The sequence below is a fragment of the Urocitellus parryii genome, chromosome 9 (genome assembly GCF_045843805.1).
Source record: "Urocitellus parryii isolate mUroPar1 chromosome 9, mUroPar1.hap1, whole genome shotgun sequence".
NCBI lineage: Eukaryota > Metazoa > Chordata > Mammalia > Rodentia > Sciuridae > Urocitellus > Urocitellus parryii.
The window spans coordinates 139549696-139562520 of NC_135539.1; the positions used below are offsets into that span (position 1 = coordinate 139549696).

At 48.2% G+C, this 12825-nt stretch overlaps 1 protein-coding gene across 1 annotated transcript; it reads right to left on the bottom strand.

Moving 5' to 3' along the window:
- Window positions 1-617: 617 nt before the first annotated feature.
- Prdx6 (peroxiredoxin 6) lies at window positions 618-10964 on the bottom strand. The gene is made up of 5 exons (XM_026388454.2): window positions 10796-10964; window positions 7785-7941; window positions 3834-3980; window positions 3018-3164; window positions 618-1716 (listed from the first exon to the last, which is right to left on the bottom strand). Exons 1-5 carry the CDS (start codon window positions 10888-10890, stop codon window positions 1588-1590), a joined length of 675 nt encoding a protein of 224 aa, XP_026244239.1. The 5' UTR covers window positions 10891-10964; the 3' UTR covers window positions 618-1587.
- Between the last annotated feature and the right edge of the window lie 1861 nt (window positions 10965-12825).

Below are 12825 nucleotides of genomic sequence, written 5' to 3' on the forward strand. Positions count from 1 at the left end.
GATGAGGAGTTTCATACAAAGGAAGCCAGGTACCTGGTGCTCTGGATGGAATGTTCCCCTCAAAATTCAGGTTGCAGCCTGAGGATGGGGCCCTTGATGACTGGGATTGCAGGAGAGATCATCCTCTGTTGGTCAAGTAAGGATCGGACAAGACAGCTGTCCACGAGCCAGGAAGCACGCCCGCACCAGACAGACTGCCTGATGTTGGGCTTCCCAGTCTACGGGATGGTGAGAAGTGATCTTTACTGTTTCAGCCACCCAACCTAAGGTGTCTTTGTTGTAACAGCCCAACCAGACTGAGGCCCACAAATGGGACAGCTGGCACAGTCTAATTAAGTCTGAGGGAGCGTGGATGCACCATTATCATGGTCCTCAAGGTCGACTTTAAGCCCAGCCATTCCATTTAGGATGAGGTCATGGTCCTTGTACCGGGGATCACAGTCACAGAACTCTAGGACCCGAGTGGGAAACCCGAAGGGACAGAGTGGGCCACAGTGTGTGTGGAACCACAGGCCCCTGGGCCCCCAGCCGTCCTCCACTGTCTTTGGTGAACATACTTCGGGGCTGGAGTCCAAAATACGCTTTTAAAATGCAACAACACAATGAGAATTCTCTCATCCAGTTTCAACAAAGGATTTTATTTTCTGATCCCCAAAAAGCAAAATTTAGAAAACAGCAACCCACTGCAAGGACAGTTCCATGATACACATTCTCCCCCGCCTCCCTTCAGTGGGCCCTCCCACACGCGCATCATCAACCAAGAGCAGCCCGAGTGTGGGGACACTCTGCGGAGGGCACCTGGCACTTGTCTTGCTCACACCCACAGGGACATCCCCGGCAGGCAAAGATCTCCTCTGCAGGCTCCCCGCCCTCTTTCTGAAAAGTATTTTTTAGTTGTCAGTGGACCTTTATTTTCATGTGGTGCTGAGAAGTGAACCCAGGGCCTCACACATGCCAGACCAGGGCTCCACCACTGAGCCCCAGCCCAGCCCCCGCAGCCTCCCTTTTTGAAAGAAATTGATTGAAAAAAAAAATTTTTTTAACAGCAAAATATAGATGCCTCTCCTTGTCTTCCCACTTCAATTATCTACTAGAAAAGTACAGAATTGAAAAGTTTTGCCCCCAAGTTGTGATCAAAACACTGAATATTAAAGAATGTCTGGGTTACTTCAAGTTCCGGGCCATACACTGAGGCGGTTACAGAGGAGGCTGAGCGGTTACAGAGGAGGCTGAGCGTCCATTCTAACACTCCCCGAATGGGTGACAGGCGAAAACCAGATCAACACAGCTGCACACGTTAGTCATCCTGCGAAGGCATGAAGCAAGCTTCCTCCACAACCAACCACCAGTAACACTGAACACAAACCCGCGGAGACCCAACCAGATCTGAGTCTCAAACACGGAGCCTATTTCCGAGAGCTGGGACGTGTGAGCGGAACACTGCTGGTGAAGGCACAGAGTGGGGTCCCGAGGGGTGTTCGTGCCACGTCACTGAAGAAGCCAGAAGCAGAGCGACCCACAACCGCACCGTGATCACTGGATGTCCCTGGGGAGCTGCCGCAGGGCACAGCCCAGGCGGAGACAGCCTCAGGGCTGGGGAGTGTAGCGCAGGTACTTCTTGCCCGAAGGCAGCTCTTTGGTGAAGACTCCTTTAGGGAACAGTGCTTTGGCCTCCTCTTCAGGGATGGTGGGCAGGACCATCACACTCTCTCCGTCCTGTCGAGAGCCATTGGAAAGGGTGAGAAGCAGCCTCACAGTAATGCTGAAGGTCAGTGGCGGGACCCTGGGAGGGCAGCGTGGGCCGATGGCGCCCTCAGTACCCTGCTGCCCTCGGAGGAATTCTGTGTTTGCAGTGGCTCTCTGACCCTTTTGTGAGGGAAGCATTTCCCATCGAGGGCAGTCCTGTCTTAAAGCCACCAGTGGCCTGCCACACCCCGTGGGATGGACCTGGCCTGATCCCTGCTCTAGTCCCCTGCCCCCTCCTGTCCCTCCCACCGCTCTCAGACGGCTCTTCCCTCACTCTGGATGCCCGTCACCCACCTGCTTCATGTCCTCCCCATGGTGGCCAACCACAAAGCCAGCTCTCCTCCCCCACCCTTGGCAGCACTGGTGGTCACGGCTCACAGGCCACAGTCCTGTCTACTGCTGTGCCCGCCCACTGGACAGTAAGTCCACGGGGCAGAGACTGCAGGCTCTTCTGCTCACCGCTAGCTCCCCAGTGCTCACTGCCTGGGCCTGATAAATGTGCTTCACTAATGGATACAGAATTTACAATGATTTGCCTGTCAGAAAAAATAAAACCTGGCATCCAGGGCAGCATATTATAAAAACTGTAGTGACATGAAGATAATTTTGGGATATTATCCATGTCCAAAATAGCTGCAGATATCTTCAGTGTTTTAGGAATAAGTTTCAGAGCCTTCTACATAGGTTTAAAAGATGGAAGCTTAAGGAAAATGAAATGCTTACTACATGAATACACTAACACTTTTACAGCCATGACTTGAGAAAAATAACCAATCCAGATTTTGTTAGAAATATTCTGTCATCAGGCAAGGGTTAGATAAAAGTACCCCCCCCAATCCTGTTGAGTCTCCCCATCTGAAATGCTTGGGGACGGAAGTATTTCAGATTTTGGAATATTTTTATGAGCTTTATTGCCTGATGATTCCTAACTCAAAAATTTGAAATCTAAAATGTACCATGTCCTTAAGAAGTTCCAGACTTGGGGGCATTTTGGATTGGGGATGCTCAACTTGTTAAAAAAAAAAGAAAGAAATCACCATAACCAATTCATTTGTCCAAATTATCTAAAAGTCAGAAAGCGACTAGGGAGTTACATATTATACATTACAACATATGAAAGTGGAAAGACCGTGTGGCAAATCTTAAACTCAGCCATGAGGAAAAACCCTTGAGAGTGCATGGAACTGGAAACAGAGCCCCGGGTCACGCAGACCCGAGTCCTGCTCAGGCCTTCCAGGCAAGTCGGGGGTCTGCCCTGGGAACAGCTTTACCTTCCAATCAACCGGGGTGGCGACCCTCTTTTCTGCTGTCAGCTGGAGAGAGGTAACTACTCGGAGAATCTCATCAAAGTTCCTGCCAGTGGTGGCTGGGTAGAGGATAGAAAGCTTCAATTTCTTATCAGGACCAAAAACAAACACCTGCAAAGCACAGAAAGGAGCATAAATACAAAGAGTTCTTTCAGTGCTTTTGATTATTCAAGCCACCTAGAAAGCTCTGCAGTCGGTAAAAGTGCTCAAGCATGTCAAAACAAAAACAGAAACAAAGCTTCTGTACACCAAACTGCCATCTGTTTTCTTCTCCATGTTACTGTTCCAAACTTGGAGAAGGAAATTGTATTTGGCCCTGGCTATCCCAGGAAGAACCAATCTGCACACTTAATTCAGAAAAGGCCCTGGGAGGTCTATGCCAAAATTAGGGGTGAATACCAGAAAATAATACTAACGGTTGTACATTTGTGCAGATGGGATTGGGCTTGCTCCCTAGTGGGTAGAAGACAGACAAATAAGGATTAAAAACACTGAGCTGTCTTATGAGGGAGGATATGGCCCCCAACTTTAAAGACAGAGCCGTCAGGAGGGCTATAAAAACGTTCCTTAATTCTAGATGACATCTTAGGACAAACTACTTGTTAGTCTGTGGATTTCCAAGAGCTATGAAGTGGCAGTTTAACAATTTAGGTGAGTATTTTGGCCACTTTGCATTAGCATCTCATAATTGATACACAGCGATTTCGTAGTTGTGGACGTTCCTGTTTCCTCCAGTGGGCTTGAGCATGCAGATGGATGTGTGGCTGTCACTAAACTCACCACACGAGCGGTCACAGGCATGCCCTTTTCGTCCTTCTCTGCTGGGTCCAGCATTCCCAACTGGATGGCGAGGTCCCGATTCTTATCATCAATGATGGGAAAGGGTAGCTTTTCTGTGGGCTCCTCACCATTGTAAGCGTTGATATCCTGGAAGGCAGAGGAAAGCGGGCAGAGAATTCTAAACCTGACACACAATGAATTTCATCAGTTCATGGCCATGATCTTGCAAGGCAGGGAAAGTAAGCTTAATTTTCTCCAAGCAAGTTTAATATGATGATGAATGAATAAACAGTTCTTGTTCCAATTATTCAGACAGGAATAACAGCAGAGTATACGGCCAAAGCCCTTTTTAGGCCCAATTCTCTTAAATTCTGCATGCTTTTATGCTTTGAGAAGGCAGTTCAGCTTTAAAAGGGTTAGATTCCAATAGAAGGGAACTCTAGAACACTACAAAGAACACCAGAAACAATGGAATCATTCACAGCAAACATCCAGAAATGATGTCACATGTAAAGAGAATTCTATGGATCTGGTCCCCACCTAAAAGCCCCGTGACTTAGGTATCAGGCTACAAGACAGATATTGAGAAGAGCGTGTATGTCACAAAACTTAAAAAGAAACACAGAATGGACAAGCAAAAGGTAAAGCATTTTAAGTCTGAACTAGAGGAAAGAGACGGACGCACCTCCCTCTCCCTAGGAAAACTTCATTCATGTCTTCTTTGCTCTCCCTCAGGCTTCTGGAGGAAATTCAGTTGCATTATTTGATGGAGCTGAGAGGGCACTCAAGTGGGCCGAGCAGCCCAGCGACAGAGGTGGGATACAGGTAAGTACCACCTGGCTCAGCCTCAAAGGGACCTACACAAGGTGGCAGCAACTGACATCCTCACAGCACAGCTGAGCTGCGGAGGCTCCAAGGAAGGGGCAGACTTCTGAGTGGGCCCTCGGAGGAGGAGCCAGGTCCTCCACTGGGAAAGGCAGGCATTCTAGGACGGAGAGAACTATGAATGGGACCTGGAGGCAGCTTCACGCACGAGCTAGTGCAGGAGGGTGAAGAACTGAGCTGGGTAGATTTAGGAAGTAAAGAGAACGAGGACTTGAAATTGGGGAGAGAGCGGTGTGCACCCGTCTGCCATCCCCGCTGAGATCAGCCTGGTCAACTTAGTGAGGTCCTGTCTTAAAATAAAACAAGCTGGGAGTATACCTCAGCCGTAGAGCAACTGCCTCCTTGCATGCAGAGGCCCTGGGCTCAACCCCCAGTACAAAAAATAATAAGAGTCTATTTACAATTCACGTGGAGCCTTAAAAGTAAAACAGGTCATGGCACAGCAGGTACAAAACCTTTTTGCATTTCTCAACAAAGACAGGATAAAACTAATGAACTCTGAAATGGGTGACAACAGATTTTGACGTATTTCTTAATTTTATTACCTGAACTCTGTCATCACTGGATGCCTATCAAGTCACCACAACCAGGAATAACCAGTGTGGCTTCGTGTTGGAGGCACCTGGAGGTTTCTTACATAACCAGTTCTATGCCAGAGTCTTGGCCTAATTTCTGATTCAATTACAACTGTGAAGTTCACCAGAAGTAATGAACCTGGGTGTGCTCCTATACTTTACAAGGCCTTATACCACTCTTGCTTAATGATTGCCCCTTGCATAAAAGGCAGCATGCACATCATACCCTGGACACTGAAGAACATAGGCTTCAGCTTTATCCTATACAAGATCTGGCCAGTTCCACTCTTCACCATTTAGTACCAAAGAGAACCTCAGTTTGAAGTTCAAATCCCACCAGCACCATTTTCTAGCTAGGCAGTCTTGGGTAAATGTCTCCAAAATTGCCTGTGAGACACCTTAAGAAACACTGGTTATTCACTGCCAAATATCATAAAGAATGAAACAAGCAAACAAAAAACCACCTAAAGGAAGATAATGGCCCTTTTTCTTCCTGAACATGTTTCTTCTGATCTTAAACTTTTCAGATTGACTGGTGTGATCTGGCCACGGGATACAGCCCTGGTGAGCACTCACAAGTCATCAGGGTGTCCTTGACTTAGTCCTACACGCTCGTCAGACCCTCGCACACAGGAAAGCTCTCCTCAAAGGGAGCTGCTATTACTTGGCAGCACATTTAGCAAAGTCCTTAAAATGCCTTCAAGTTCTATTTAGACGACCAAATTTTAGGTCCCAAGTAAACACTTCTGCTGCAAGCAGACAATTTCCTTAGTTCATTCATTCCACAAACACCGCCTGACTGCCTGAGCTGCACCGAGTCTGGGGCTGTTTCAGGGGTGGACAAAACAGGAGTCCACCCCTGCTGGGCTCCACTCCAGTGGGAAGGAGTGAGTCAATAAAAGAGCACAGTGTGTTCTAGTTGGTCACAAGTACTGAGGAGAAGGGAGAGGGAGTGGAGCTGTAATTACAGACAGGGAGGTCTAAGGAAGGTTTTAATGGGGTGCCCTTTGAGTTGAGGCCCCCAAAGTCAAGCTGCTTAAATGTATCTGAAGAGCAAGTCTTCCCAACACGAATCTGGATAGATTTTGCAACTGGAGCCAACAAATCTGTGGATAAATCAGACAAGTGGTGTGAAAAAAATAAGAGGAATTAAGAATGGCTCCTGGACTTTTGGCCTGAGTAACTACAAAAATGTAGTTGCCATTAGCTAAGAAGAGTAAGACCCTGGGTTGAAGAATGGGACTATTTTGAGAGATGCTCAGCTTGAGATGACTGGACAGCCCACGGAGATGCCAAGTGGCTTTACCCTCCTGGAAGCAAGGAGAGATGAAACCTGAGAATCACCAAGGGAAAGAGTACAGATGTTAGAAGTGGCACAAGGAAGAAGCTCTGGGCAACTTCAGCAGACATTAAGGGCCGGGAGATGAAGAAGAAGAATCAGACTCGTTCTGAGGGGCAGAACAGTGACGTGGCATCCCACAAGCCAGGAGGGGACACGTTTCAGGACACAGGATGATGGGCTGGGCTGGATGCTACTGGTAATCACCACTGGCTGACACAGAGCCACTGGGTTTAGAAATGTCGAGGTCACTGTGACATCCAAGTCAGATTTTCAAATAACCAGTTTGAACCTGAGATTCACTTGTACCTTTACCTCAAAACCAAGCTACTTGATACAATTTACTTGACACACAGCCTCTATTCTCTCATTGAACAATCAACACAGGAGACTTTTAAAACCTCTGGTCACCAAGAAGTATGTGGGGCTTTCTCCCCACTAACAACCAATCAATTCTGCTTCTGACACCTGCTGGGTGACCTCTAACTCAACTCAGTTTTGAAACTATGTGTACCTGGAGACAGCATCATATGTCACAAGCTGAGGACTCAGTCCCATAAGATTGCCCCTTTCCTCCAATGCCAACTGCAAGTTCCAGGTTGCTGCACCTGTGCTTTTGACTTATGGGCTGTAAATTGTGGCCTATGACCCAATCTTTTCGTTTATTCTGCTAGGGTAGCTCACAGAACTCAGGGGTACCTTCACACTTACTGACTTACTAAAAAGGCTATTATAAAAGACACAGAGGGATAGCTGCATAGGGTGAGGACCGGGGAAGCCCATGCTGTCCCCAGGCACACCTTCCAGCTGCTATTCTGCAGCTCCTGGAACCCAGTCATTTTGGGTTCTTACACAAGCTTCATTACACAGGCAGGGTTGGTTAAATCGCTGGACATGGGTGATGTCTCAACCTTCAGACTTTCCCCTCCCTAGAGGCTGGGAGGTGGGGCAGAAAGTCCCAATCCTCTAATCCTGCCTGGCTCTTTCCAAAGATCAGCTCTTGTTTGAAGCTACCAAGGGGCCTGGCAGCCATCTGCCAACTTGTTAGCATACAAAAAGACACTTATCAACTGGATGACACCAAGAATTTAGGAGTTGTTTGGGAGGACAACAGAGGGCCAGATATACATTTCAAACATCACAGAACTGTACCTTGCTCCAGGCAAGATGGTCCTCCACGCTGTCTATGGAGAGGGCGATCAACTTAACATTCTTCTTGGCAAACTCTGGTGCCAGCTTTGCAGCTCTGCCAAGCTCGGTGGTACAAACAGGGGTGAAGTCCCGGGGGTGGGAGAAGAGAATGCCCCATCTGAAAGGAAGATGAGGTCACCACTGAGTGAAGCGTCAAACACTGTGCAGCGCAAGAAGCCACACAGCATCTGGGTTAAACCAGGCCCCTCCATTCTTTGTTTTTTAAAAGAATGTTATGAAGACATTTGCTTTTAAACCTTTTGGTTGAGAAATACTTTCCAATCCCAGCTCCAGAAAAGACTCTACTGACAGTTCAATCAAATATTCAGGGTGTTCCCTTCTTTAATAACTGTGGAGCCACCCTGACTCTTTTGGCTAGTAAAATCTGTGCTACTTAAGTGGCTTTTTTTTCCCCTAGCATAGATGTTGACATTCAGCTCCCCAAATGTCCCAAATGCAAGCAGATGCCTGACTGCATTAATAAACAAGATTATGTAATCTAAAACAAATAGGCTTCTATCCTCCATTTACAAGTAAAATTAAGGTTGACACTTGGTTTCTTCAAAGAGTGGATATAAACTCTTGTAAAGCTACTTTACTGATCCAAGCTGACTTTCCCAAAGCTTGGCAAGTTTCCTGAGCATCAAGAACAGAACACACGAGGGTACCTCCTTCCCACCTCCACCTGCCACTCAACTCCCAAAACTTCAGGGGAGGAAAAGGCCTCCAAACAGGATGAAGGCAAGTTGGGGAAGGAGCGATGCTTACTGTAGAGGTGAGAGGTGTGTGGCATGTTTAGTTTTTAATAACAGGCAATAATCTAGCTCTGAGTAACATCCAGGCCTTAGATTTTATGAAAGGATCAGATGAGAAATAAGAAAAAGACTTCAGAATTTGTGAAAAACTGAACAGGGCGATTCTTCCCTTAGTGTCAAAGGGGCAATGAGTTAGAAAGTGGAAGTCTTTTTCCATTGTGAGTCAAGAGACAGTTCTGCTGACTCATGGTGGGGAACTGGTTTTAAGTCACTTCATTAGAAGACCCTCCATCTTCTTGGCCTGCCTTCCCCTAATACTTTACTGCCCTGTTGCTGCTCTTAATTCAAGAGTAATTCAGTTACATTATTCCATTTCCTTCCTTCCTCATTTTCAAAACACAAAAGGTTTCCCCCTTTAAGAGAAAGTCCCAGAAAGACCCTGGTAAAGATGTTTGGTTCAGTGAAGATGTGCTATGAAGAAGCTGCCCGAGCACACACAGAAGTGACAAGGCTCTGTAAACTCCCAGAACACAGTACTGAAAAGCCCTTTGTTTCCGAATTTCAGGGTGGGTTAATTTATTTTTTTTCTCCAAGATGAACACCTGGATCAGAAATTGGTAGTCTGACTTGAGATTAATACAGAATGGCCTTTGGAAAGGCTATTCTTAATAATATGAAGGCCTAAAACTTCTTTTCTAGGCAGGGTTGGCACTGCCATGCCTGACCCTAGGCAGACTTGTGTATCTGTTTGTAGACGCAATATTTCTTCCTATTTGTGGCTCCCTAAAAAGATAACTCTTTTAATCAAAACCAGAGGCCATTAAGTGATCACAAACAATCAGAAAAGTATGGAAGGCTTAAACAAGGGTCATAATTGTTGCTACAGTAAATATAAATATGCTTTAATATGTATCTCTAATCCATACAAAATTAAGAGTTCTGGTGAGATTTTGTTTCATGGGGTGTGGGAAGGAACACACTGGAAAGAGATGAATACTTATACTTGGAGTTTGAACTGGCCATAGTCTATTTTTAAAGTTCTCTTCTGCTGCAAGGTCACCCCTTTTCTAGCCTAGCCCTTTATTTTCTGAATATTACCTCTAATCAGAAAGCGGAGAAGGTACTTAAGAGGTTGAAAGCTGTTGGGAGGGCCTATTGTGTAAGAATCTTTCCCAGGTTCTCTCTACAGGCCTGACCAGTTATTGATTCCTTCCATAAGCTTCTCTGTCACTCTGCATATATATGCATGGACACTGGATACAAAAGGGACACAAATCCAGGAGGAATTTTCCAGCCTGGGAGCAGGGGTTTAAAAAGGTCAATAAAACTCCAAAACTAAATAGAACTAGACTCCTCTGGAATGTTTCTGATTGTAACCAAACATCTCACACTTTGCTGATTCAGGAGCTGTAAAAAAGGGTGTCATCAGTTTATTCCTAGGTATTATGATGACAGAATGCCAGGCCAGATCACGGGTCAATCTGGCCAGCGAGGCCATGTGCTGGCCGAAGGGGGAGGGGACCACTGGGAAACAAAAGGGCCTCCGGGTGGGGAGTTACCGCGTCCTGGCACCTCTGTGGCTACTTCCCTCCAAGTGTTGCAAGTTCTGGAATGAAGGACACACGTACCCACTGCGCGGTCTGGGTTCCTCCGAAAACTGTTACCAAATCATATCTTGGCCATCGAAGGAGGCCCTGAACAAAAGCTCTTTCAGCCAGCGAGCGGTTTTAAATTTTACGCTGTGTCCAGAAATCGGCCAACCCCACTGCGTGAGCAGAACCCTCAGATAACCCGGGCCGTGTCCTCCCACCTGGGCCTTGGGCACCCACCTCCCCCAGGAAGCAAATTCCAGGACAGAGGAACGGAGGTCTGTGGGACCCGCCACTAGTCCCGGGAAGTGACCGCCGGTCCCTTCCCCGCGCTCCCTCCTCGGGCCGCGTTGCTCGCCCAATTCACTACACCTCCAGGGCCAGCACCCGCCGAGGCCCGGGTCTCCCCTCCCCTGGCGAGCCGGGGCCCAGCGACCGCGCAGGACCGCGGGCCGCGGCGGCAGCAGCGCTGGCAGGTGCGGCGCAGGGGACACGCCGCGGCGGGCACGTGCGGGGACCGGTGCGGCGGGCGGCGCGCAGGGGGCGGCGCGCAGGGGGCCGCGCGGGCGCAGGAGGAAGGGGAAACCGGGAAGCGCCTCGGAGCCCCGGCCGCACGGAGGCCACTTACGAGTCTCCCAGGAAGTCGTGGAACCGGATGCGTCCGATCGTGGTATTGGCCTCGAAGTTGGGAGCTTCGTCCCCGAGAAGGAGCCCTCCGGGCATGGCGGCACCGGTGACGAGAGGACGAGCAGGCGCAGCCGCAGCAGAATGAGCCGCTGGCGGGGACCGAGAGGTGCAGGCTCGCGGGGAGTGGGCGGGGCCGGGGCGGGCCGGGGGCGGGGCCGGGGCGGGGCTCCGGGACCGCGGCGTCCCCGGGAGGGGGGCCTCCCACCTGGCCGCCGCCCGCGGGCGCCTAGGCCGCCTCTCCACGCGCGGGCGGGGCTCGGGAACGTGGAACCCGCAGGGCTGGGGCTGCGCGGGTTTGACCCCGCAGGGCGACCGGGACTAGGGTGGAAGGAGCGGGGCGCGGTGGAGGGGAGCCCCGGGGCGGGGACTCCTGGGCCGGCTCCTGCAGCTGCGCGCCTCCGCGCGGAGGGTCCCGGACCCCGGTGTACACCTTCTGGCGGCGACTCCCCACCGTGGGGTCGAGCGACCTCCCACTTGCACCCTTCTTTTCCTGTGACTGTGGCCAGCCTAGCCTTGATGAGCCGTGTCTCTGTCAGGATGTGGCCAGACCCAGGCGTTTGGGGGACCCTGTGTCATAGGAAGTGGCTTTTTTATTGCAGCAAAAATGCCGGGCCAATGACAGTGCTAAGGTAATGGAACCAAACTTTTATTTTGCCCCCCCCCCCCCAGCGGTTCTTTATGAACTTATAAAAATTAAATACAATTATCTTGAAATCTAAATATAAAATTTAAAACATACTTAATTGAGATCTGCGTACAAATCACCTCTCACCTGGGGAGGTGGGAGGTTTAGATCCATTATTTCCTTGGTACGTGCCAAGCACGACATAGATAAGCTTGTTCTCTTACAGCTTTCATTCTTTGGCGGGGGGGATGATAGGTGTCAGAAAATATGCATGTAAATAAACGAGACTATATTATAAAGACTTAAGTCCTATGCAGAGAAATAAAATAAGGTTATGTGTTAGAGGGTGAATCGAGGGTTGCTTTGCATTGTGTGGTCTGGTCTGGGAAAACCTCCAGATAATATAGATAATGCACTGTAGTGAAGCACTGGTGGCTGTTATTTGGATGATAATAATGATTCATGCAACAACTTGTACTTGCCCTACTATGTGCTAGGCCCCTTATAGCTAATGCACTCTCTCTAATTTGTCTCTAAGCTTTGGTTTTAAAAGCACCACATTTCCACTCCTTTTGTATGGGGAGAATGAAGAACTGGGAGAGAAGGGTAGTTTGACCTCAAGGCACTGTTAATGGCGTGTTGTGGAGATGGGCCAGAAACAGGACACACCATAGATATGGACAAATGAATTCAGACACAGATAATTGATCTTTATCAAAGGCATAATTATATAACTGTATGTTGTAAAGTAAGCAAACATAATAAACATTGTTAGAATTTATAACACCAGAAGCTGCATACTGGCAAAGCTTCTGTATTCTGTGAACTTGGTTGCTTTAGCCTTTGCAGCATTTAAAATTCCTTTAAATTAGCTTTTAACATTTTAACAACATGATTTTTCACAAAAATGCCTGGATTTCTGGCTCCTGAAAAGTCAGAAGATCTAGCAACACCAGGCCCATGCTCCACTTGGCAAACTGCGCTGGAGAGTGGCCTTCATAGAGTTTTGTGTTCCCTGTCACGATGAAGGTCCTCTACTACTTACTGACGTTACAGTAGAATTAGAAGGAAAATGAAATAGTTCTGGCCTCCCTATGTGTGTCAAAATTCTGCAAAATGACTCAAGAGCCTGTTTCAAGAAAAACTAGATCAGCACGTTTCTTGGTAAAAGTAGAGTGTTCTTGTATGTTTGATATGTAAACAAAGTTGGAACTGCACTGTTCTGCTTGGTCCTTGTGGGTAATTCAGTTTAACCTCTGGCCTGTAACCCATGGTAGGCACTCTGTAAAGGGTCAGTGAAAAGTGCATGGAAAAGAAGGAAAGGAAGAGAGTTGCAGAGACATTCC

What these genes read in the sequence shown, in the direction of transcription:
- Prdx6 (XM_026388454.2), bottom strand. Translation starts at nt 10,890, where the DNA reads ATGCCCGGAGGGCTCCTTCTCGGGGACGAAGCTCCCAACTTCGAGGCC. An exon ending in CACGACTTCCTGGGAGACTC is followed by an intron (nt 7,942 to 10,795) that starts GTAAGTGGCCTC and finishes TCTTCCTTTCAG; the next exon opens with ATGGGGCATTCTCTTCTCCC. An exon ending in TGCCTGTGACCGCTCGTGTG is followed by an intron (nt 3,165 to 3,833) that starts GTGAGTTTAGTG and finishes TGTGCTTTGCAG; the next exon opens with GTGTTTGTTTTTGGTCCTGA.